The 26,891-nt window shown below is 40.0% G+C and overlaps 1 protein-coding gene and 1 pseudogene across 2 annotated transcripts; one reads left to right on the plus strand and one right to left on the minus strand.

Moving 5' to 3' along the window:
• Window positions 1-2,459: 2,459 nt before the first annotated feature.
• ACAT1 (acetyl-CoA acetyltransferase 1) lies at window positions 2,460-25,666 on the minus strand. 2 transcript variants are annotated; one of them, XM_069470921.1, is made up of 13 exons: window positions 25,612-25,666; window positions 24,275-24,673; window positions 19,186-19,233; window positions 17,940-18,057; window positions 17,575-17,670; window positions 17,249-17,349; window positions 11,731-11,874; window positions 11,182-11,332; window positions 10,144-10,239; window positions 7,042-7,155; window positions 5,618-5,682; window positions 3,223-3,380; window positions 2,460-2,775 (listed from the first exon to the last, which is right to left on the minus strand). In XM_069470921.1, exons 2-13 carry the CDS (start codon window positions 24,344-24,346, stop codon window positions 2,655-2,657), a joined length of 1,284 nt encoding a protein of 427 aa, XP_069327022.1. In that variant the 5' UTR covers window positions 24,347-24,673; window positions 25,612-25,666; the 3' UTR covers window positions 2,460-2,654. The 2 variants fall into 2 exon arrangements, with proteins under 2 accessions (XP_069327022.1, XP_069327023.1); XM_069470922.1 differs by lacking the exon at window positions 25,612-25,666 and having other exon boundaries at window positions 17,595-17,670; window positions 24,275-24,360.
• LOC138384790 (small ribosomal subunit protein uS15-like) lies at window positions 24,345-26,577 on the plus strand (annotated as a pseudogene).
• The last annotated feature ends 314 nt before the right edge of the window (window positions 26,578-26,891 follow it).

The raw sequence follows: 26,891 nt of genomic DNA on the forward strand, positions 1-26,891 counted from the left end.
TTACTTGGCTATAGTTTTTGCTTTGCTTTGTATTGTTGGTCAGTGCATGGTCTGTAACTGTCATAATTTCATTTTGAATAATCTCATAGTTATATAAAATAGTTTTCCCTATTTTAATACTTTCTGCCTTGACTTCTATTAATTGTGGTATGTGCCAGCCTTCTCTTTTTTTATAATTGGATTTTTCAGCTTTTATCTTCTACAGTAATGTAAGATGTAGAACTCATCCTACTGGTGTTTATTTTTATTTAGCAGGTATGTTACCCATATTTCACCCCTACCTTTCCTTTTTCTCCAGCTCATCCTTAGTCATTTAAAAAACTAAAAACTTTCGCATACCTGAATTCTTAATTCTTCTTGTCATAGGCTGACCTAAACCTTTGTCTTTTTTATTTCTTTTTCCACTGAGACAGGGTCTTGCTGTTGCCCAGGCTGCTCTGAAACTCCTGGACTCTAGCAATCCTCCCACCTCAGCCCCCTGAGTATCTGCGATCATAGGGCACAGGCAACCATGCCCCGCTAAACCTTCGTCATTTGTGAAGGAAACATAAGAGTGCTCTATTTTCTAAGCTTTTATGTGCTTGAGACACTTTCTAACATCTTATCACTTTGTTCTATTGAAAATATGTAGATGTTGGTCACTTGTTTTCTGGGGTTTAATGTAATAGAAATAAGGACTAAGGTTACCTATTTTTCTACCTTTATGGTTGAAGGGTTTTTTTTCCCCCTTATTTTCTCCAGAATGTTTTGGTATGATTCTCTGCTAATTCACTTTGCTGATGAAATATGTTCTTTAAAAATCTTCCCATTTAGGACTTAAAAATTTGAGTTTTCCTATTATCTTTATATTTTCTATTATATTGGATTGTTTCAGAATACTATTTTTTTTTTTTTTTTTTTAAGGGACACCATGTACTTGATAACTCTATCTCTTTTCTCTCTTCCACTCCATTTTTTTCACAGAATTGGCAGAATGCTTTTCAGGTGTTTTCCAGATCACTGACCTTTGGATGCAGTATTTAGTTTGCTTATCTTCAGTGAAGTACTCTAATGTATTTTGGATTTCCTTTTTTCCTGTATTTTACCCAGCTCCTGATTCAGTTATAAGTTGGGGTGGATATTTATTGTGATTATGGAAAGGTGATTAAAGCAAAGCATAGTATTAATGTTAAGAACTTGGGCTCTGGGCTAGGGCCAGTTGCTCACACCGGTAATCTTAGCACTCTGGGAGGCTGAGGTGGGAAAATTTCGAGGTCAGGAGTTCGAGACCAGCCTGAGCAAGAGCGAGACCCAGTCTCTACTAAAACTAGAAAAAATTAGCTGAGCAACTAAAAGTAGAAATATTTTCTTAATTAGCCAAGTGTGCTGCTGAGCACCTGTAGTCCCAGCTACTCGGGAGGCTGAGGCAGGAGGAATGCTTGAGCCTAGAAGTTTGAGGTTGCTGTGAGCTATGCTGATGCCAGCATGCTATCCAGGGTGACTGAGAGAGACTGTCTCAAAAAAAAAAAAAACCACGCTCTGGAGCTAGACTAACTTGGATTTGAATCATAGCTCAGCTATTTAGCCACTCTATGCCTCAATTTCCTTAAAGTAGGGATAATAATGGTATCCACTTATAGAGGTTTTGGGATTATGTAAGTTAATATAAAGCTTTCTACTTAGAACATGAGCCTCAAACGTTAGTTGTGATTATTCTACAGATGTTTTGGAAAATACTTTTCCTCTGAATGTGAAAAACAGCTGTTCTTTTTTTCCATATTCTTTTTTGTTCCTTCAAAGATAAAGATCCACAATGAAGTATTTGCCAACAGATAACGTATGCACAATGACCTTTGTTGTCCTCTCCCCTTCCCCACTGAGTGGGAGTTTTCCCTTTTCAGAGCTGAAGTTGGATGTGCATAGCCTCTGCCTACAGTGTTTTTAAATTTTTTTCCAGAATAAATGCAATTCACTATACTCATGCTATAGTCTGTCCTGCTCAAGAGCAGGCATTGTGGCATATTAGAAGTGGCAATCTCTTCCTTTTTTTATAAATCCATTCAGTTTATCAGTTCCTGCCTTCTTTCCCACTCTTTGTGCTGGCATGGTAATTCAGAGCCCAAACCCCAGGCTTTTCTCAGTTTGACCTCCCCTGCCTAATACCCCAATCCTGAATGCTGAGGTTATAAGAAATTGCCCCCACACTAGACAGACAGACCCAAGCACAAGGGCTTCTTTCGTATTTCTAGCACTACTGTACACGCTATGTCTGTGGTTTCTGCTAGTTTATCCAAAATAGCCGCCCTTAAAGAATCTACTAAATGTAAATTACCTACAAATAACATTCACTTGACTTTAAGAATCCTCAAACAAAATTATTCTGTCAAATAGAAGCTTCTAGCTACTTATGTAAGTCACTAATACTGCACACTGTTAATTTCAGATAGTACAAATTCATAATGTAAAAAAGTATCAAACTCTTAAAAATTACAAAAAAATTAAAGCAAAGAAAAAATTTATTTTTAATTTCAAAAGGCTTTAGGATTTAATCCTTTTTATTTAAAAAAAGTTAAAATAGAAAATAATTTAAAAATAGCTTATTTTAAGTACAAGCCCACCCAGCAGACACACTGATTACATCAGGTCACACAGGGTTATCTCCTTAAACAGGGTGTCTACAGCTTCTCGATCAGCATAGCAGAAGCACCTCCTCCTCCATTGCAAATACTGGCAAGACCATATTCTCCTTGCTTCAAGGCATGAGTCAAATGAACAACAATCCTGGCTCCAGACATCCTAGGATTAAGAAAGCATTTTGGTTTTTTAATGAAGTACAGAATTTAGGACTAACCAAAAATGTTTCTATTCCAAATTAACTTCTTGAAAATCTTATTAGCCACTACTTACAAATGAAAGAACTACTTTCCTTAAACTTAACAGATTTGTTTCAGGAAAGATCACAGCTCTTTTTAAAGCCTGAGTGCAGACTTTAGTTTTAAGGTATTTTTCTTCTTCAGCGTAAAACTAATACTATTAGGTTTCAAGCAACAGATGTGACAGGTTTCTGTGTTCAGTGCTGGATACCATCTATCAGAAATGGCACTTGCTTTATGGAAGGGTGAGTGGAAAGGAAAACTGTTAAACCAAGAGCAATAGGAATTATGAAGCAGTTTAAGTTTAGACAAACATGCATGCAAAGGCAGCTATTAACCTAGATATATTTTTCTTTATGACTTTACCTACCCAATTGGATGCCCCAGAGAAACAGCTCCTCCATTGATATTCACTTTTTGGGGATCAATCTCCAGCATTTTAATGTTTGCTAGTACGACTAGACTAAAGGCTTCATTTACTTCCCACATAGTTATATCTTCTTTTTTCAATCCTGCATCTTTGAGAACCTAAAATTTTTTAAAAGACAAATGGTGTTCAAATAGCAATCACAACTTATTTTCATTGTTTCTGTGAAATTCTACAATTTTGGTTTGTATTTCCCTTTGATGTTAGTTATTTAAATATAGAGGTTCTTAGGTGGAAGGATCCCTTTAAATTCTCATCTTACGGCATTATAATCAAAGAATTTTGTTTGCATTATCTTGTATCCATTTTGAGGAGATAGAGAAAATTTGATTTTCTTGAATATTCCACAGATACTTGAAGGTATATTCTCTATTGGGGGTATAAAATGTTTTATGTATTTTGTGTGTATGTGGTTTTATAACTTTAACGTATCTGACAATCATTGGTTAGTTCTCATCCACGTTGACTATAGATTTTTGAAAGTGTTAACAAGTACATAGGTAACTAAAGTACAGTGCTTGTTTGGTGAATCTTCATCCTCATTACATTTTCTGGACAGCCACACAAGGATACAGGATAGGACATTCCTTTTTCCTTTGGCGCAGAAAGCTTTATGGATCCTGGTGTCAATGCACACATCTGAGTTCCCATCTCCTTCGTGGCAAATTTCAAGATCAAGAAGAGCACACTTCTTGAGGCCCACTCCAAGTGGGCTCGTGAATGTTGATGGTGTATTCTCAGGTCACCACCTCGTTAATGGCAGAACAGCCCTTCTCACTATCCTTCTTTGGGGGAGCCATTCTGCCCGGCCCAAGTTGGAAAGAAGGCTATGTATTCTTAAGATTGTTTTAATTGATTATATGTTGCTTAGTTCTATATCTGTCAAATGAAAGAGGTATATTAGCTTCTACTATTAGTATGTATTTTTTTTTTTTTCTTTGTTGCCCAGGCTAGAATGCAGTGGTACAATCAAATCTCACTGCAACCTCAAACTCCTGGGTGCAAGCAATCCTCCTGCCTCAGCTTTCTAAGTAGTTGGGAATACAGGCACATGACTCCACTCCTGGCTTGTATTGATATAATGTTTTTCTTTGCATCCTCTGCAGTTTCTCTTTTATAAAAGTTGCTATGGGGTTATCTGGGGCACAGGTATTTACATCTGTTACATCTTCATTGTAAATCATTTATTTAAAGTCTTTCATTATATTAATATGATCTGTTTTGTTTTGGTTGATCCTCAGCTATATAGGAAGGTGTTTTGTGCTAGTGATTATCCTTATGCTAATACTTTTATAAAATATTGCTAGTACCCTTTTTCTTTAGAGAAGAAATTTTATGTGAACAACAATAAAATTAACATGGAACTCTTCCTCCTCCTTCCTCTCTTCTACTAGCAAGCTAAGGTAGCTTTCTAAGCTGTGCAGCTCAAACAGCTTCCTCTGTTCCAACAGCACAAGATAAAATATGGTACCCAAATATATCCACTTACACAGCTCTCAGAGTCAGGGTCCAGAACTGTCTTCTACCTTCAGAAACCAGAACTGTTTATTCTTCCTTTCTAATGTGATGCATTCACTTTCAGAAGTTATATACTTCTGTCACTAAGATCTAAGATCTATTTACTCTGGACAGATCATTACTATCCCTAACCCCCATTGTTTCAGATCCTTCTCTATTCTTATTCCCTACTAATTCTGCTCTTTTTTCAATCTGGGTGTGCTCTCAGAAGTTCACTGTCAAGGTGAGGCCCTCTCTTGGAAGGAATATTTGTTGAAGATTTCTGAGAACCCTGGACTCCTAAACCTCCTCAGCATTCTTTCTTTTCCTGTGGCCCCTTAACAACTACCCACAGAGACCTGGTTATTTCTGCCTTTGATATTAATAGCACTTAGTACAATTTGAAATATGTAGGTTTTCTGTCTGTAGTTTTACTGTTTATTATAAGACCTGATGCCAACAGTCCTCTTTAGGACGGAGACTTCTTCTGGGAATAACTATTTGCTTTGAATTCTATTAAATAGATCTGGAGTCACCAACCTCTCCTTTTTGGCTACCACTCCCAGTATGTGAGTTCAGCATCATACTTGCAAGTAATTCAGTTATGTAGTTTTTATCTGTTCTACTTAAGATCTAGTTTGTGGGCTACTCTTTTATGTATTATTTTTGTTATCCTTGTTGCTCTTACTGTTTTCAAGAGAAGTGGGAAGATTCAAAACTAAGCTATCTCTCTGCTGTGGCAGATGAGTGACATAAAATATAAAAAATGCAACCTTGGTATAAGCAAACCAGAGGTTGGCATAATGGGATATGGGACCATATTCCATCACTTTGTTCTCACCTTAGGTACAGCATATGCAGGTGCAATTGGAAAATCAATAGGTTCTACAGCAGCATCAGCAAATGCTATAAAAAAAAAAAAAACAGGTTGTTAAAATCTTTTTTACAAGCACTCAGAGCTTTATCTGTTAACATATAATATGCAAAAGCCAAGTTAATCCATTAAATGCAAGTTTCCTAACGCTTATGTAAATATATTTGTTCCTAAGAGTCTACTCTTTATAATATTAAACCAATCACTGGGACATTGATTTTCATTGAGAGGGGATTTGGGAATTTGCCCCTAGTAGTATTAGCACTGTCTAGAGGTTTTCTTTAAACTACAAAACCTCACTACACACATGTATAGAGATATTTTTGATTATCACAACAGGTAGGATGCCACTGGTTGCTGCTAAACATCCTAAAATGTACAGAACAGCCCCTACAACAAAGAATTACTTAGTGTAAAATGTCAGTAATGGCTGAGGTTAAGAAACCATAATCTAAGCTAAGACTAAAAATGAAGTTTTTATAAAGTAACAAAATAGCATCTGTTTAAGTCCTTAAGAAGACGGTAAAGCAGATTTTGCAGTTAAAAATAGGCTTAAGGAGATTGAAGGGCTTGCCCAAAGCCACATAGTTAATAAAAAAGCCAGAACATCTGGATTTCATATTTCTAGACTCCTAATCCATATTCTTTTTATTCTACCTGGCTGCCTTTCTTGGTTAAAGCATGTACTTTGTTTTCTCCTACTCATCATATAGGACAGGAAAAGTTTTTTAAAGCTTACTCTTAATGTTTTTGTTATACTTTGCTTTATATAAGAGTAGGCTTTAAAAAACTTTTCCTCCATTAAAGGCTGGCCGGGCACGGTGGCTCACGCCTATAATCCTAGCACTCTGGGAGGCCAAGGCGGGAGGAATGCTCGAGGTCAGGAGTTCGAGACCAGCCTGAGCAAGAGCGAGACCCCGTCTCTACTAAAAATAGAAAGAAATTATATGGACAGCTAAAAATATATACAGAAAAAATTAGCCGGGCATGATGGTGCATGCCTGTAGTCCCAGCTACTTGGGAGGCTGAGGCAGGAGGATTGCTTGAGCCCAGGAGTTTGAGGTTGCTGTGAGCTAGGCTGACACCACGGCACTCTAGCCCAGGCAACAGAGCGAGACTCTGTCTCAAAAAAAACATTAAAGGAGTTTCTATCTCAATTGTAACATATATCAGTTAAATTCTATCATAAAGTACAATCTATAGGTAGTACTTTGCTGTACCTAAGGTGAGTGACATAGTACATATAGGTGGTACTTTGTGATAGGTATAGGTAGGGTATAGGTAGATACAGTAGAAGTAACCAACTTCAATATTTATTATCAACAAGGAAACTCAATTTCAGGAACAGTTCATAGATGTTTAGGAATGAACACGATCAGAACATTTTCTACCTGCTATTCTTGCCAGTGGCTTGACATTGAGCCTCTTGGCTGCATCTGCAGTCATCAAAACCACAGCGGCTGCACCATCATTCAGTGTGCTGGCATTGGCGGCTGTAACTGTGCCTAAAAGCAACAATGAGCATGAAGTCAAAACACTCCTTCACACTGAAATTTGGTTCGATTTAACAGATACCTACATGCCGGTCTTGGGGTGTTTCAAGCTTGTAATCCTAGCACTCTGGAAGGCCAAGGCAGGAGAATTACTTGAGCTCGGGAGTTCGAGACCTGCCTAAGCAAGAGTGAGACCCATCTCTACTAAAAATAGTAAAAATTAGCCCAGTGTGGTGGTGCACACCTATAGTCCCAGCTACTGGGGAGACAGAAGCAGGAGGATCGCTTCAGCCCAGGAGTTTTGAGGTTGTTGTGAGCCAGGCTAATGCCATGGCACTCTAGCCTGGGCAACAGAGTGAGACTCTATCTCAACAATAACAACAAAAAAAAACTACAGAGGACTGCCTGGGTTGCTAAATATATAAAGAAATCACAAATATGGATGGAGATAATTCCTGCCCTCAGGAAACATGTACACAGCTAACTACAACAAAATTAACGTAAGAATGCCTTTTGGTGTTAGTTTTTGGTAATAGTTTTCTCAAAGCTAGCTCAGGAACACATACATGATAGTAATAGATAAATGCTGGTCTCTTCAAAGACAGGGACCAGAGTTCACATTTTTCTCCTCAAAGTCTAACTCTGCTTATCCAAAATATAGCAGATACTCACTATGTACTTTTCAAATCAGTGCCAAAATCAGATATTTCTTCTTGTCTAGAATCACATGGATTTAATGTCACCAAATACTAAAAACCATTGTACCACTTTAACAGAATTTTATGGTATGTGAATTATTTTAGGTTGTAAAGTATGAAATGTCCAATTTCCTTAAGTATAAACTAAGTTTGACAGTTGGTGTCTGACATTTCACTTTGACACTTGTTTTATTTTTATTGTGAAGGTACATCCTCATTCTTTCAAACACACAGTTTTGCTTATGATTATCTTTCAAATGTTTTTTTAGAGTAATTTTTGTGAAACCATGGATAAGTCAAAAATTCGTGTTATTTTCAAACATGAGTTCCATCACGGAACTGATGCTGTGCAGACAGCTTGAAATATCAATGAAGTGTTTAGGAAGGATGTGGCTAATGAAAGCACAGTACGTTGATGGTTTGGGAAGTTCTGTTCTGGTGATTTTAATCTTGAAAATAAACGAGGTACAATGGCTCATGCGTATAATCCTAACACTCTGGGAGGCCAAGACAGGAGGCTTGCTTAAGCTCAGGAGTTCGAGACTAGGCTAAGCAAGAGCGAGACCTGTCTCTGCTACAAATAGAAAAATTAGCCAGGCGTTGTAGCGCCTGCCTGTAGTCCCAGCTACTCGGGAGGCTGAGGCAGGAGGATTGCCTGAGCCCAGGAGTTGGAAGTTGCAGTGAGCTATCATGATGCCACCTCATTCTATCCAGGATGACAGAGTGAGACTTTGTCTCAAAAAAAAAAAAAAAAAAGAAAAGAAACAGAACCTTCTCCTCACTACCCTCCATATTAAAAAAAAAATTTTTTTTTTGAAAATGAGCCACATGAGTGACCTGAGATCAAGGTGAATAATGAAAGCTGCAATGGAAGCAGATCCATCTTGACCTAAATTAGCAAGGTTTGACGTTACTATCCCAACAATATTGGGCCACTTGAAACAAATGGGCAAAGTAAAGAAGGTGGATAGATGGGTACCACATGAATCAGAAAAGAAATCGTCTTGAAGCTTGCCTTTCTTTGCTGCCATGACATAAAGGTGAACCATATCTACATCATATTGTTATGTGTGATGAAAAATGGATTCTTTTTGACAATCGCAAGCATTCCGCCCAAAGGTTGGATAAAAAGGAAGTACTGAAACAGTCCAAACTCAGATATTCATCAAAAAAAAACTAATGGTGTCTGTTTGATGGTCCCAGCGCTGGTATTGTCCACTACAGCTTCATGAAACCTGGTCAATTGATTAGTGATGTCTACTGCAACCAATTGGATGAAATGATGAGGATGCTTGCAATGAAGCAGCTGAGATTGTCAACAGAGACAGGCCAATCCTCTTGCAAGACAATGCTTGACCACATGTTGCACAAACAACGCTGTTCAAACGACAGAGGCTGGGCTTGGAAACTCTGTCATCCAACATATTCACCAGACGTTGTACCAACTGACTACCATTTCTTCCAGGCTTTGAACCACTTTTTGCAAGGAAAAATATTCAGTTCTCAACAAGCTGTGGAAAATACCTTTCACGATTTCATTGCCACTCACTCTCCAGGGTCCTTCGCTGCTAACATAAATAAGCTACCGTTAAGATGGCAAAACTGTGTCAATAATTTAGGTGCACTTTGATTAATTGTACTATTTCTTGTTTGACATACAATAAACTTTTTTTTTTTTTTTTGATACAGAGTCCCTGACTAGAGTGCAGTGATGTCATCATAGATCACTGTAACCTCAAACTTCTATGCTCCTCCTTCAGTCTCCCGAGGAGCTGGGACTATAGGCGCAGCATGCCATGATGCCTGGCTAATGTTTGTACTTTTTGTAGAGATGGAGTCTCACTCTTGCTCAGGCTAGTCTTGAACTCCTGAGCTCAAGCAATCTTCTCACCAACCTCCCAGAGTGCTAGGATTATAGGCATGAGCCACCACGCCCAGCCTAAACTAAACTTTTGATTGGAAATCGGACATTTCATATTTAATGACCTAATATGTCAATAAAGCTGGTTTTTTTAAATGTCAATGAAGACCCCATAATAGACTGCCATATATGAAAAACTGAATTCCATAGTCATGTTATACAATCTCTTCTCAGAATTTATATATTGAACATATAAACTGTCATACAATTTTAAATATACTCTGAAGTAATTTTACTCGAGTCTAATATTAATATATTGAAAATTTTAAGTAACACCTAGATGTTTTCTGGAATTACTTTTTTTAAATCCCTGGGCAATTCCAAGAATAGATGTGCTGTACTGACTCAATTTTTTCTTATGCTTCATGTCTTAACACTAACCATTTTCTTTTTGGAAAACTGTTTTCAGCTTTGGAACTTTGCTAAAATCGACACGTTTATATTCTTCATCTTCTTTCACCACGACATCTGGTTTACCTAAAACAAAAATATTTTAAGTAATCACTCAAGACAACAATTAGTCATTCAGGAAAAACTACTGCCCAACGTGCCTGGTAGTCTCCCTTTGTATGCCTGCATACCTTAAACCATCCTAAGGAAACACTAACCTAGAGAGTCTACCATCTATTACCTCAATTATGTTAGTGTCCTAAAGAGGAACTTATTAAGTAGCTTAACAAAATTTAAATCTTTTACACATCCACATCCCATTTTTTTCTCTCTCAGGCCCCTTCTATAATCTCTCAACCACTCTCCTGGCCCCAGGGTAGAAATCTGACCTACATGGGATAAGCTCCAGGATTCTAATATTCTATCGTCCAGAGCACAGTAATCATTCCTGTAATAGAAATATAACCTACACCAAGTTAATGAGTTTTTACTGTGGATTTATTTTGCTGGAATTGTTGAGGAGCCCTCTTTCCTCTTTGAGAACCCTACAGATATGACCCTAAAGATGGAGGGCAGCCAACTTAAGAGAGCCTAATAAAGCACAAAAGCATGCAGGAATGAGAAGCCAAAAGAGCATGTCCGAACAGACCTGAATACCCAGTTCCAATCCCTGAAGTTTCCAGGGCTGACTGGTAGCTGCTGCCCATCCTTCAGTTCTGGGAGGTACTCCCAATAGCCTTCTAGTAAATTCCCTTTTTTATTTAAGTTACTATGTTATCTGCCATTTATATATCTCTCAAATTAAAAATAATGTGCTTAGTGGATCTTATAATCAGATTGAACTCTGACATTAAATTGTGTTGAAATATGTTATCTCGGAACTGGCACCTCTTCCCTTTATTAACCATAAACAGAAGTATCAGCGTCATCAGTTGAACAAAAAGGTAATGTACTAATTTAAAACTTAAAACATTTCAGCAACATGTGAAGTCTATTAAAAGTTAAAATGTATTTTGGAACATTCTCTACCTTTTACTGTAATTGTAACAGGAACAACTTCATTTCCAAATTTTCCAGTTTCCCATGCTGTTTTACTTCTGGTATAAGAATTAACAGCATAAGCATCCTGTGCATCTCGTGAAATATTCAGCTTCTTTGCTGTATTTTCAGCACAGTTGCCCTAAAAAAAGTTGGAATATTTTAAAACTAGATTAAGTAATTTTAAAAATACCTGTTAACTTATAACTTATAGTGGTTGGCAGTTAAATTTAGTTTCTTAACATACACTTAACCTCTACACTAGGTAATTTTTCACTCATGTCTTATCTTCACATACTTGAATTAGCCGAGAAGTTGCTATTTGAGAAGTCAGAAAATGCCCTATTCAAGTGTGGGACAATTTCCTTAACAATTGAGCCACACTCATACAATAGGCATAGAAAAATATTTTCCTAAAATGAGTGTCTAAAATCAACATTTATAGAGCCCATCCTTCAGTTCAGTTTGTAAAATACATAAAGAAAAATCAAGCAGTACTGGATATCAGATAGCATTTCTCCATTAAAAAGCAGCATTTACCATATGAATTTTATTGTAGACATCAGTTAGCCCATCTTTCACAATCAAATCTTCAAGCTTTACCCCACCATATGGTGTTGCTCCTCTGTTCATTACATACGGAACATTGGACATGCTCTCCATCCCACCTGCCACCATCACATCCTGCTCAGCAACACAGAAAAAAACCAATGTCAATTCCAATAATTGCAAACCCATTATAACTCTTTACCCAGCTACCAGCAAACAAGTATTCTACATGACTGTATTAAACATTTGTTACACAGGGAATATAGGAAGGACCCTCTTTGCCACTTGACCATGATGAAAGGAAACAAATGGTCTAAAATGTGTAATGAGGGCCAGGCGTGGTGGCTCACACCTGTAATCCTAAAACTCTGGGCAGCCAAGGCAGAAGGATTGCTCAAGGTCATGAGTTCAGGACCAGCCTGAGCAAGAGGGAGACCCCTATCTCTACTAAAATAGAAAAATTAGCCAGGCATGGTGGCGCATGCCTGTAGTCCCAGCTACTTGGGAGGCTGAGGCAGGAGAATTGCCTGAGCCCAGAAGCTGGGTTGCAGTGAGTTATGATGACGCCACTGCACTCCAGATGGGGCAACAAAGCAAGACTGTATCAAAAAAATAAATGTGTAATGAGAATTAAGTTTAGACTCAACATTAATAAGAATGCCAAGAATCTTTCATTTAAGACCATCTTCTAAAATTCCTAAAATTCTTTTTTCTTTTTTTAAAGGGTCTCACTCTGTCATCCAGGCTAGAGTACAGTGGCATCATGATAGCTCACTGCAGCCTCCAACTCCTGGGCTCAAGGGAGCCTCCTGCCTCAGCCTCCCGAGTAGCTGGGACTATAGGCATGCACTACCATGACCGGCTAATTTTTTTTTTAATTTATTTTGTAGAGACAGGGCCTATGTTGCCCAGGCTGGTCTTCAACTCCTGGAATCCCAAAGTGCTGAGCTTACAAACATGTTCAACTATGCCCAGCCCTGAAATTCTTACTTTCTAATCCTTCATTTCATTCACATTGCTAAAAACTTAGTCTTGTAAAAGATTTGAAGTAATCTCAGTTCATGGAAATAATCCTTCTACTTGATTGAGATCCTCATCAACTCTTCCCAGACAGCTGAAATAATTTTTCACTGGATCTTCTAACATGCAGCCTTTCCTTCCACCACAGCATCATCTCTACTTATCTGAGTCATTTTGGCTAGAATGTAAGTCTAACCATTTCACATCTTAAGGAACCCCTCAGCACAGTATATAAAGCTATTTACAATCTGCCTTCTTGCTCCCTTTTCATTCTCATTGACTGGGCCTATACCTCAGGTCATACAGAACTAGTTAAACATCTCCAGAGATACCATGCACACACACACACCCTCTGCATTTTTTTATAGAGAATCTTTTATTTATTTACTTTTTTAAGAGATAGAGTCTCACTGTACTGCCCAGGCTGGAGTGCAGTGAGGCAATCATAGCTCACTGCAACCTTGAAATCCTGGGCTCAGCGAGAAGAGATCCTCCAGTTTTAGCTCCCTGAGTACCTAGGATTACAAGGCATGTACCACTATGCCCAGCTAATTTTTTTTTTTTTTTTTTTTTGTCTTGACATTTTACCCAGGCTGGTTTTGAACTCCTAGGCTCAAGTGATCCTCCCACCTCAGCCTACCTTCTAAACTTTCCCTAAAATGCCTACATTTCCTTTAAAACTAATCAAAACATAACAACATAATGTTTTCCCTGACCACTTATTTGTATCCATTCTTAGAACACTTTCCCTTCCTTTCGTGTTCACCAATGATCTCGTAATGTTTTTATTAATATTATTACACTGAATGGTAGCTATATTTCTATGTCAAATCTTCTCACTAGATTAACCTGCTTCTTTTACTGAAGCATAATTTTCAGACATTACAACTGACTCTTTTTGGTATACTTGTGATCCTGTGGGTTTTGACAAACATACGGTCATGTAATTATCACATCATCATGATGTAGAACAATTCCATCACTCTCCACAACTTTAGACTAAGCTCTTTTGAGAAACCCTGTCATATTTTTATGTCCCCAGAAACTGGGAGACAGAAGCTTAATAAATATTAATCAATTAACCTATTATTACTTTATAAGTCAGCAAAAGAAATTCACTTGCATCATTGCATTCTAATGGCTAATTAGAAACAGTTTAATATACAATATTAATGTAAATATAAAATTAAATCCATTGATATTTTCTCACATTCTTTAATAAGGATGAAAAACAAACTCTATACCAAAGAATCCTAAATATTTTGCCTATTCCGAAAGATGGAGATTGTTAAATTAGTTCTCATTTAGGTTTTATCCACTTATCTTGAAATATTTCCTGGGGATTATGGCAATAAGTGATAGAAAATAAGGTATCAGTTACTCTTCATTATAAAATAAAATTGACCATTCTCCAAAATCACAAAGAATCATTCAAAACAAGGCATTTCCTAGTATGTCTATAAGTCATTTGTATACATGCACAAATGAATCAAATAATACTAACTGAAAGTATTTCAATATAGTACAAACAGCATTTGCTAGAGAATCACAATAAATCAAGGAAAGCTTTCCTTGTCATTCAAACAGTTTAAAAACAACTAAACAATCTCATAACCATTTTTCACCTACTCATTTGATAAGGGTTTGCTAACAACCAGTAGATGAGGATGTAAGCAAACGGACTAACGCAACTTCTAGAAAGTGTAACTGGTACAACTTTTATGGAAAGCATTTGAAAATACCAAGATTGTACCCGGCATGGTGGTTCACTCCTGTAATCCTAGCGCTCTGGGAGGCTGAGGCAGGAGGATCACTCAAGGTCAGGAGTTCGAGACCAGCCTGAGCAAGAGCAAGACCCCATCTCTACTAAAAATAGAAAGCAATTAGCTGGACAACTCAAAATATATATAGAAAAAAATTAGCCAGGCATGGTGCTGCATGCCTGTAGTCCCAGCTACTTGGGAGGCTGAGGCAGAAGGATTTCTTAAGCCCAGTAGTCTGAGGTTGCTGTGAGCTAGGCTAACGCCACAGCACTCCAGCCAGGGCAACAGAACAAGACTTTGTCTCCAAAAAATAAAAATAAAGAAAAGAAAACTCTGACTCAGCAGTCCTTTTTGGAATTTTTCCAAAAGAGAATTACACACGAAGGCCAGGCACAGTGGCTCACACCTGTAATCCTAGCACTTGGGAGGCAGAGGCAGGTGGATCATTTGAACTCAAGAGTTCAAAACCAGCCTGAGCAAGAGCGAGACCCCGTCTCTACTAAAAATAGAAAGAAATTAGCTGGACAACTAAAAATATATAGAAAAAATTAGCCGGGCATGGTGGTGCATGCCTGCGACTCCCAGCTACTCGGGAGGCTGAGGCAGTAGGATTGCTTGAGCCCAGGAGTTTGAAGTTGCTGTGAGCTAGGCTGATGCCGTGGCACTCCAGCCCGGGCAACAGAGCCAGACTAAAAAAAAAAAAAAGAGTTCAAGACAAGCCTGAGCAAGAGCAAGACCCCATCTCTACTGAAAAAAAAAAAACAGAAAAATGAGCCAGCATTGTGGCATTGGCCTATATTCCCAGCTACTTGGGAGGCTAAGGCAAGAGGATAGTTTAGGCCCAGGAGTTTGAGGTTATAGTGAGCTACGATTACACCACTGCACTCTACCAGAGTGACAGAGTGAGACTCTGTCTCAAAAAAAAAAAAAAAAAAATTTCACGTGAAGAGATTTTTTTTAACGTTTCAGTCACCACTCTATCTCCAGTGACTGTCACATTGTAGATGCTCAGCTAATAAGGGCAGAACTGGGATTTGATGTTAGTCTGGCCCCAGACTTTGTACTCTTAGCCACCACACTGTACTATATCAGGGGAGTTGAATTAAGTCTAAGTACACACAGATATACATATCTTTGTGCAGCATTATTTAAAATAGTGAAGAACTGGATGGCTGGTCCCATGGTAGTGAGTTATCGGAACTTATTAACATTAGTGTTTAATAACATTAGTTAATAACATTAGTTATTAACATTAGTGTCACAACCCCCCACTACTAAATTTGACTGGCTAAAAATAAATTAATTAATTAACGTTAAAAAATAGTGAAGAACTAGAGATAACCTAGGTGCCCATTCAGTAAGGAACTATAAAATATACTATAGTTTAATTCAATAGAATACTATCTAATGTACTGACAGAAAGATTTCCAATACATTAAATGGGACACAAAAAGGTTAAACAACTTGTTCAAAGTTTCTCTGCTCTTAAGTGGCAGAATACCCAAACCAGTGAATGAGTCATAGACTCCTCCGATGGGGTAAAAAGAAAGGAGACTTATTTTTCATTTTGTACCTCTCTGTACAATGTGAGTTTTTAGCATATGCATATATTGCTTTTATAATAAAATATCTGGTATAGTAGCTCACATGACTCCATCCTTTTTTCCCTTCTCTTTGGCTTGCCTTCTAATTAGAAAACAAAGCAAAGTGGAAGTAACAGCAAAGGGTACACATAACTGTAGTTCTTGTATATGTAAGAAATAATCTGAAGACACCTCACAACTGATTTTACCCTGGTGTGTCACACCCTGGTAAGCTGGAATGCGCCAAACAGGGATAAAGACTTGTCTTCTCATTTCAGCCCTGTAATTTTGTGGCTGTGTCAGTTTTTCAGAGTTCCTCATCTGAAAAATGAAGTGCTCAGATCTGATAAAATCTTATTTTTTGAGTCTAGGTCTAATCTGCTAACATCTTGGCATATATTTGCTAAGCAGCCTAACTCCTGCTTGATCTCAGATAGACAAGATCTAGAGAAGCAAGGCCAACAGAAAGCCCATAAAACTTAACCACTAAATCTGGGCATTGTATGAACCACAAGTTAGTCATCAATCCTGGGCTTAATCAGTGATTTGATGCCTAGGGTTAGCACCTTCTTCTCCTTTATAATGAAAACCCTTCTTACTCTAGCAAATACAGAATTTGTAAATTTTTAAATCACTCAGTCTCAGAGAAAGACTCTTCAAGACTAAGCTGCCTTGGTGTGCAGTGGCATGTTCATAGCTTACTGAAACCTACAACTCCCAGGCTCAAGCAATCCTCCTACCTCAGCCCCCCAAGTAGCTGAGACCACAACCACACAGCACCATGCCCAACTAATTTTTTAATTTTTTATAGAGACAGGGTCTCACTGTGTTGCTCAGGGCTGCTTTTGAACCCCTGGCCTAAGCAATCCTACCACCTTGGCCTCCCAAAATGCTAGGATTATAGAAGTGAGCCACCACACCTGGCCTGAAAACTACTTTTTAACACAAGATACTTTGGCTATCATTTTGACCATACTTCAAATGGAATTAGCAAATACAGACACTTGAGTATCTGAGACAACACAGCAACTTGATTTATGAGAAAGAACCTCATTTTTAGGACATGAATATGGTTAGATTTTTAGTGTCTTTTAGCACTGGATATTATTTTAATTAATAAATGGAAAAGAAGATGCTTCTTACCTGATGTCCACACATAAGATTTTGAGAGGCCATCATGATGGCTTTCATCCCTGAAGCACAAACTTTGTTTATGGTGGTGCATGGAGTAGAAATAGGTAAGCCTAAAACCAACGTAAGTTACACTTTTAAAAAACGAAGATACTCACTTTTCAAACACAGCTATAGAATTAAAATCAATAGAGCACAGTAGTGTAACCTGCAACATTTCTTCTGCCAATGTTTCTATAGATTATATAACTCATTTAATATTTTATTTAAGCTAACATGACCTCCATTTTCCCATTTCACACATGTTAAGTATAAAAGCAAAAAGGTATTCCTCGTACCTGCACCCAACGCTGCTTGCCTCGTAGGGGCTTGTCCTTCACCTCCTTGCAGAACATTACCCATGTATGCTTCTTTCACTTCCTCTTTTGGAATCCCTTTAAAAAAATGTCAAAAAGGCATTTCTATATTTTATTCAATTTAGTAACTAGTGATTACCTAATAGGGTACATGACATTACCTAATAGGAATGGTTTCTTTTTCTTGTCAGTTTTGCATTTCAATCCAAAGATTTCTTTACAAGGGAATTCAGAAATGTAGGCATTACGTTATTACTAAGTGTTATGTGTATGGTAAATGCAAAATAAGTACCTGTTCCATTGAACCATTTTGCCTCCTCAACATAAAAAGCAAAGCAACTACTCACCTGCTTTTTCAATGGCTCCCTGTATTGCAATGGAACCAAGTTTGGTGGCTGGCAGTGGGGAGAGGCTGCCTAGAAAGGATCCAATGGGTGTTCTTGTAGCACTTACTATGACCACTTCCTGGCAAGACAAAAGTTGGTAAAAATTACTACAGGTATTTTACCTAAATCATCTTTCATTAAATAAACATAATTCATAAGTATATTATCTAAACACTATTTTTATAAATGAGTAATTAGTCACCAAAGATTAATCTCTATCTGAACAGCTGTAAAACTAGTAAGTTCAATGCTAGGGCTTTATGATTTAAGACCTAATAGAAAACCTAACACAAACTAACCCTAAAACAGATATAGAGCCTTCCTCGTTCTCCACAGGCGGTCTGAGGCTAGAAACTCAAGTTTCAATTCTACTCCTCAGTCAAATTAACAAACGATCGCTTTACCCTTGGTAACTACATAATAACCAAGAGGGTCCCTTACTGAAGGGAACTCTGGGCTAGGAATCAACACCTGTATCCTAGATAGGGCCATACTACTTAACTAGGACATGGCCAGAGCCATAATTTCTTAAGCAACAGGACAATAATAATACGAAAAGAAAAAGTAAATAAAAGCTCTCTTGAATACTATAAAACACCATTGTAATAATTCTCTCCTCACACTTGCCTTCCATAATCTCCTATTAAACTTGTAGATAAATAAGAATTGTTGCCTAGATTTTGATTAGAAAGATATTACTGCTCACTGTGGCAGCTGCAGGAGCAACTAATGCCTCTGGAGCGGGAGGAGAGGCATTAAAAAAAAAAAAAAGAAAAGAAAAGATATTACTAAGTCACTGTAGTGACCCTTACAAAACAAAGAGAGGAGCCCTCAGAAGGCACTAGGTGATGCAGTGATGACCCTTCTTATCTAATCCCCAGGCCCTCTCTTCTGGAATCTTCCATGTGGTCTCTTCATTGTACCGACACAATATAATGGGGCTCTCTGAGAATAAAGGAAGAACACTGCCAGTTTTACAATGAAGGTTGTTTTGCAGAAGAATATGGAAGAGCAGGAATTATGCAGGGACTAACTGAAATTTTTTATGGTGATCTAGGAGTTTAACATTTTAATAGTTAGCTACTCCTAACCATTGCATAATCCTGCTTTGACCTTCACATACACCCAAATCATAAGTATATGCAATTTTATTGACATTTCCTTTAAATTCCTGACATTTTAAAGCACAGTTTAAATTTATACTTACATTCAAAGTGGATTTTGACACATAACTTCGTTCCATATACCTTATTTCCTGTAATGTAAGTATTTATAATGTTATAATGTAAAAAATATCAATTTACATCATTTTATAATTATCAGTGATGAGATTATGGTGATTTTTTTTCTGCTGCTTTGTGCTTTTAAGTTTTCCAGTCAGCATATATCACCTTTGTAAATCAAGACTTTTTTTTACTCCTCATAATAAACTTTTCTGATTTCATACATTCATTGGAAATGTATTTTTTTTTTTGAGACAGAGTCTCACTCTGTTGCCTGGGCTGGAGTGCTGTGGCGTCGGCCTAGCTCATAGCAACCTCAAATTCCTGGGCTCAAGCATCAGCCTCCCGAGTAGCTGGGACTACAGGCACACGTGACCACGCCAAGCTAATTTTTTCAATTTGTAGTAGAGACAGGGTCTTACTCTTGCTAAGGCTGGTCTCGAACTCCTGACCTCGAGCGATCCTCCCACCTCGGCCTCCCAGAGTGCTAGGATTACAGGCATGAGCCACCTCGCCTGGCCTAAAGACTTGTCAGTTTTCAAACCGTTTTGTTATTAGGCATTCTTACAGGTAGGTATTGGTACCTCATTGAGCCGCAGCAGTGTAGAGCACCGACTGTAGTCAGGCAGAAGTAGAAAAAGGGAGGGAGACCAGACAGAGCTGATGTGGCCAATGCCAGGAAGGGAAAAGGGGGGGCAGATACAAACAGATGGACTTGGAACATGTCTATGACACCGCGGGCTCAATCACCGTCTTTTGACAGATGAGAAAACTGAAGCACTGGTGGATGAAGCAGCCAAACCAAAGTCCTATAGCCAGGAGACGGAAGGGCTGGCATTGCAAATCCAGGCAGTCTGACCCCAGAGACTCCACTTTTGGCCTCTACACTATTATAAACATATTTTGGGAAAAGTGAATAAATCGTTTTTAAACTTTTCAACTTCTTAGGATAGAGAGCTTAGCAGTTAGTAATCAAAGTACCTTGTGTTTATGCATATTATTGTATAAGGAAAGCAAAATTCTCTTACATAAAATCGTGATATCCCAAATCTATATTTCTTCATGTCTTTATAAATGTCTCCAAGTATGAAATAGTTATGCTAATTTCAATCCACACTTTTTGTTTTATGTATATGTTCATTTTATGTATTTCGTTTATATAATGCCTTTGTTAAAATCTTACATAACCACTCCAGTATGTTAAATTTTGACACTGTTGACAAATGGTTGATGTTGATAACAACCTTCTGGCTGGGTACAGTGGTTCACACCTGTAATCTCAGCACTTTGGGAGGCCGAGGCAAGGAGGATCACTTGAGCCCAGGAGTTCAAGACCAGCCTGAGCAACACAGAGAGGCCCTGTCTCTACAAAAAACTTAAAAATTGGCTGGGCGTGGTGGTGTACACCTGTACTCTTGGCTACTGGGGAGGCTGAGGCAGGAGGATTGCCTGATCCCAGGAGTTTGAAGTTACAGTGAGCTATGATGATACCATTGCATTCCAGCCTAGGTAACAGAGCAAGACCCAGTCTCAAAAAAAAAAAACCAACTTTCTGTTTTGGGTTCAATTGTGACTCCCCCAAAAAGAAGTGCTAACCCCCAGTACCTCAGTATGTAACCTTATTTAGAAAAGTGGTCTTTACCGAGGTAATCAAGTTAAAATGTAGTCATTAGGTGGGCCCCAATCCAATATACTGGTATCTTTATAAAAAGAGAAAATTTGGACACAAAAACGGACACACAAAGAAGGAAGATGAAGTGAAGACACAGTGCCATGTGTAGATGGAGGACTAGAGCGATGAAGCTCTAATACAAACCAAGGAACTCCAAAGACTGCCACACCCACCAGAAGCTAGGAGGCGAGGGGGGTTCACTTTGTAGTCAGCGGGCGCACAGCCCTGCTGACACTATGATTTTGTACTTCCAGCCTCTAGAACTGGGAGACAATATATTTCCATTGTTTTTAGCTGCCCAATCAGTGGAAATCTGCAGCCCTAGGAAACTAATAGACTCTCCTTGAAAATCTAACCTCCCTTGGCATTCAGGTGACACTATATTCCCCTCGTTTTCTTCTAAGTCACTGTCCTTTCTTTCCACTCATCTTCACAGCTTCCTGCTTTTTCTACCTCTGCTTGAAATACTGTGTCCCCCAAAGACCCCACACTATGCGTTCTTTTCCCTCTATGCCCGCCCGCTTTAAGTGAGCTCATCAATTCCTATGGGCTCCACTGCCATCTATGGCCAATGAGTCCCACATGTGTATTTCACGCAGTCGTTCCCCTGTGTGCCGGACCCTTCCACCTAACCAGACAACTCCAAACACAAGTCCAAAACTCAACTCATCACTTTCCTTCCACCCTCAAATGGGCCCCTCAGTGAAAACCTCTCCTATCCATCTACATGCCAAAGGCTGGGCCCCAGAAATTATATTATATTAATACATTTCTTGTTTCACAGTCAGTAAGTTCAATAGATTCCACCCCCTTACGATCTCTTGAATCTATCCATTTCTCTCCGTGTTTACTACCACATCACACCAAGATCACTATTTGATTACCACAACATTCTGACTGTTCCTTTGGCCTATACGAAAAGAAATGCCAACAGACTAAGGTTGGAGAATGCACAGAGTGAAACAGAACAGGAAGGGAGCAAAAACAATGAATGTACCCATCAGGATTCAACCAGAAAAACAGAAATCATTCTATTAGAAACCATTGAATGCAAAGAATGAAATACCAGGTGACAAAAGACCTGAGAACAACAGAGGATGCTTAGGCAATATACAAATTAGCAAGAGAAAGGCGCTAGCACACTTAGGCTGTTAGGACAAAGGAAAGATGCAAGGTTACCAAAGCCAAAGGGTAAGCCTCAGGGTCACCTGACAGAAACAAGAACCACAAGAGACACAGACACTGCCAGAGAGAGAGAGAGAGAGAGAGAAATTATCCTGGCTTCTGCCTTCCTCCTATCTTCCAATCTTCAACTCAGCAAGAAGCCAGCTGAAGCTGGAGCCTTTGAAACACAACCTGTAAGGGTTAGCCCCACAGCAATCCAGACAGAATAGGGAGGAGAGAGTAATGAATCAGGGACCAAATAGGCTCAGGATCAGCAAAATACAGGAATTTTTTTTTAAATCCTGAGTATTGGCCAGCATGGTGGTTCATGCTTGTAATCCTGGCACTCTGGGAGGCCAGGGTGGGAGGATCACTTGAAGTCAGGAGTTGGAGACCAGCCAGAGCAAGAGCCAGACCCCGTCTATGCCAAAAATGGGAAAAGCGGCTGGGTGTGGTGGCAGGTGCCTGTAGTCCAGCTTCTTGGGAGGCTGAGGAAGGAGGATTGCTTGAGCCCAGGAGTTTGAGGTTGCAGTGAGCTATGATCATGTCACTGCACTCTGTCTCAAAAAAAAAAAAAAAAAAAGTCTGAGCATTAAAAGATGCAGAATAATACTGGATCAAAACATAAAACAGGAGTTTCAAGGCAGGAGTAGTCAACAGTGTCAAATACAGTATAAAGGTCAAGAAAAAAAAACACAGAAAAAGAAAATACTGGTATTTTTCAGATGAGTGGTACACAAATTTAACTGCAGAGGGTTAAACAGAAATGGATGCAGAGTAAATGGAAGGTGGTAAGTAGAGATGCCTCCTTTGACCAGAGGGAGAAGTGATTAGAGTTACAAAGGCAACAAGCTCCAAAAAAGTCCATCAACGTTTGTTGACCATAAAGGAGATTTGGGAGGCAAAGGGGTGAGAGCCACTGTAATGGTAAAGGTCAAATTCCATTCCACAAGATGGCAGAGAAAACTGAAAATCCTGTTAAAACAAACAGATTTCCATGGTTCAGTAAATGACCACTCAATTCAAATAACATCCAATACAACTGATTCCTCACTTACCATATGTATATAACCTAGGTTCATTTTTTTCATAAGGAACATTTGTGTTTGATTGTGAGAGCTTAATTAAACTGTAAATTTAGAAGCTTCGGCGCTTCTGCATTTTTTTTTTTAACATATCTGGAACATCTAGTTCACCTATTTCACCTAGTCAATACTGGCTGAAATCCAAGTTAACCTAACTACATTTTTGTGATTTCTGGAGTCATTCCATGAAACTAACAAATAGACTAAGAACTCATCTGTCCTGCAAACCTGCTCCTGACTTTTCTATTATCTCAGTCACCCAAGATTGGTTTTAGACTCTCACATTTCCCTTGGCTCCCATCCTCCATTATTGTCAAGTTGTATGTTTATTCTTTCATAATCTCTTGCATAATGCTGCTCCCTTTCAGCTCCTATTGCCAGCACCCTAGTTCAAGTTAGGCCACTCTACACTCAGACATTGGTTTCCCCCCAACGCTAATTCTTCATGACCTCTGATTATGACAAAAACAAATGTATCAACAGTCCCCATTAACCTGAGTCAAATCCAAACTCTTGCAACATAACGATTTCAAACCTTTTTACCCCAACCAACTTGGAAAACTCAAGCTTCACCAACCACTCTCAAGTTCTCCTCTACCTATTCTAGAGGCTTTCCCAGACACTGAATCTGGGGTGCAGGTTCCCTAGCTTCAACATGTGGAAAATTTATTTCTTGTGTCATCATTTATTTATTATCACACAGCGTCCTCACCCCTTGTATGCCCAATGATTACCTACCATTTGGAAAAAAGAAAAGAAAACCTCTCTCTTGACAATAATGCGCACTTGTGTGTTTTTTAATGATAATCTCGGAAACAGCTGTATCGGCCTGCAAACTCTCTCTCCAGCCGGACCGAGCAAGAGCCAATCCCGGGCCTTCCTGGCCACACGTGTGCCCCCGACACAGCACAATCAGCAACTGCGGTGATCAGGCGGAGACCCTGCACGCAGACAAGCGCCTTGTATAGATAAGCGAGTCCCTGGGCGTTGTCGGAGCACTGGGGGAGCTTTTGCGGCTAGACCCCCGTCGGGTGACTGTCTCTGGGCCTACGCCGCCAGCAGGGACCATCTGAGGCAGGGGAAGGGGCTCACCGGAGCCCGGGTCCGGGCGCAGTGGGGCCGAGGCCCACCCGGGGGACGAGCCCCGCTCACCTGCACCAGCGTCCAAAGCAGGGGCCTGCGGCTGCGGGCGCCGCCGCGCAGAAGTGCCGCCAGCACAGCCATGGTGGGTCGCAGAGCTCGGAGCCGAGTATTTAAGGGCAAGGCCGGGCCGCTGGAACTCGCCCCAAGCCAACCTCGCGCGGGAGCAGGCGCCGCCCCGCCCTGCGGCCGCGGCGATTGGCCGGTAGCCAAGGGTGGGCGGAGCCGGGCTCACAAGCCGCGGCCGATCCGGGGTGAGGTCCGCAAGTGAAGGGCGCGGCTGAAGGAACTGCTGCTTCCCTTTCCACCACTTGTAACCTTCTGAGGCCGGTGGTTTATGAGTAACCCGAGCCTTTCCAGTTCCCTGAGCATGTTTTTCTCACTTACATCCACCCAGAACAAAGGAAACTCCTGGAAAAAAATTTTTTTTTTTTTTCTGAGAGTCTCACTCTGTTGCCCTGAGTAGAGTGGCATTGCCTAGCTCACAGCAACCTCAACTCCTGGGCTCAAGCGATCCTCCTGCCTCAGCCTTCTAAGTAGCTGGGACTACAGGCACACGCCACCACACCTGGCTAATTTTTTGTTTCTGTTTTTAGTTGCCCGGCTACTTTTCTCCTCTTTTTAGTAGAGACGAGGTCTCGCTCTTGCTCAGGCTGTTCTCGCACTCCTGAGCTCAAGCGATCCACCTGCCTCGACCCCCGGAGTGCTAGGATTACAGGCGTGAGCCACCGCACCTGGCCTGTATTAGATAATATTTCTAACTGAAACAGTTGAATCCTTGAAGAAATAACTCAGAAAATGAAACAGCTACTCTGGCCCAATAAATAGAGATTACCAGTTGTGAGAGGCCAAGGCTGATGAGTTGACTAGGGGATCAAACAGTAAAAGATGACTGGTTATAATAATAGTTACTTATATCGTTCTTAATATGGGCCAGTTCTTTCACAGTTTAATTCATTTCATCCTCATAATACCCCTTTGAATTAGGGAGTATCATTATCCACATTTTACAGATGAAAAACTCAAACACAGGTTCGTCCCAGGGCACAGAGCTGGTAGTGACAGAGCTGCAAATGGAACACAGGCGGCCGATTGCTAGGTCTGGACTCGTAATCACCGGCTGTACTAGTTTTGCCTTAGGAAAGACCTGCTCTAGGAGAGACCCACTTCTGGAACACAGAGCTCTAATCGGACAATTCTGCCATCAAAGGCACTACCAGGAAATATTGCCACTATCTTGGACAAGACGGCTTCTAGAGAAGTTCAGAGAGATTTAGGAACACCTGGGGGAGGAGGACAGTGAATTTACTTCCAGAGCTACCGCAGGCAAGCTGCTCTTCAAAACTAACCTTCAGAAACAGAAGAGGAGCCCTTTCTGCTGCCTGACTGCCGCCTTCATGGTCGCATGCATGCTCCCGGGAAGGGCCTGTCCCAGTGGGCCCTGTCCTACCGCTCAGCATCCCCACTGGGCTGAAGTTGACATCTGACAATGTGAAGGAGCAGATGCGCGAACTGCCCCGAGGTCTGACTCCTGTTAGGTAGGAATCAAATCTGCAGGTGCCAGGTGTAGGCCAGGAGGGCGGTTCCTAGGGGCGGAGAAGCCGGGGACCAATCAGGGGAAGGGACTGCAGGAATAAAACAGTTAACAGAAAACCAGGAATCTGGAGTTTTGAGGTTTACCTCACCTGTGGAGCACAAGCGGATGCGCCCTTGTTATATAAGAACACCTGTGAATCCTTTGGTAACATCCCACACCTGCAGGCCCTGCCCCAGACCAGGCCAATAAAAGGAGATTACCTGGGAGTCCGTTCCTCTCTCTGCAACGTGTGCTCACTTTGTACAGCTTCCTCCTTCAGTTTCACTGCCCTCTGTAGTTTCTCTCTTTTCTGTAATATACTGTTTGTGTGGAATTGCTTCGTGTTTGTGATCACTCGTCATCGGTGATCGGTACCTGTACTCATTCCTGACACCGCGCACTGAGGACCAGGGAACACCTAGACAGGCCTAACAGCTCCCTCACAAATCCGTGCGATCCTGAGGGTTGCACAAATACATTTTGTGACAGGCAAGAAAATCTTGAGAATTCTTAAGTTCACAGGACTTGCTCTTGATCTTCCTGAAGATCTCTACCATTTAATGAAGAAGGCGGTTGCTATTCCAAAGCATCCTGAGCAGAACAGGAAGGATAAGGATGCTAAATTCCATCTGATGCTGATAGCCGAATTCACCGATCGGCTCGATATTACAAAACCAAGTGGGGCCTCCCTCCCGGTTGGAAGTATGAGTCATCCACAGCTTCTGCCCTGGTTGCATAAATTTGTCTATTCAAGCAATAAAATCATTAACTAAAAAAATAAATATGAGCAGCGTTGTCACCAATATGAGCAACAGGCAAAAATGTAGTTAATAATTTAAGAATCTAGGACTTGGAACATTTTTAAAGAAAATAGGGATATCCACTGCATCCAGAATAACTGTACCACCCCAAGCGGTCCATACTTGGGGAAGCTTAGACCCCTAGATAAATAAAAACTAATTCTGACCTTTATTTACATTTCTCCCTCTCTCTCCCTTTTTTGGTAGAGACAGTGATCTTGCTACATTGCCCAGGCAGGTCTCGAGCTCCTGG

Source organism: Eulemur rufifrons, chromosome 6, assembly GCF_041146395.1.
Source record: "Eulemur rufifrons isolate Redbay chromosome 6, OSU_ERuf_1, whole genome shotgun sequence".
NCBI classification, from domain to species: domain Eukaryota; kingdom Metazoa; phylum Chordata; class Mammalia; order Primates; family Lemuridae; genus Eulemur; species Eulemur rufifrons.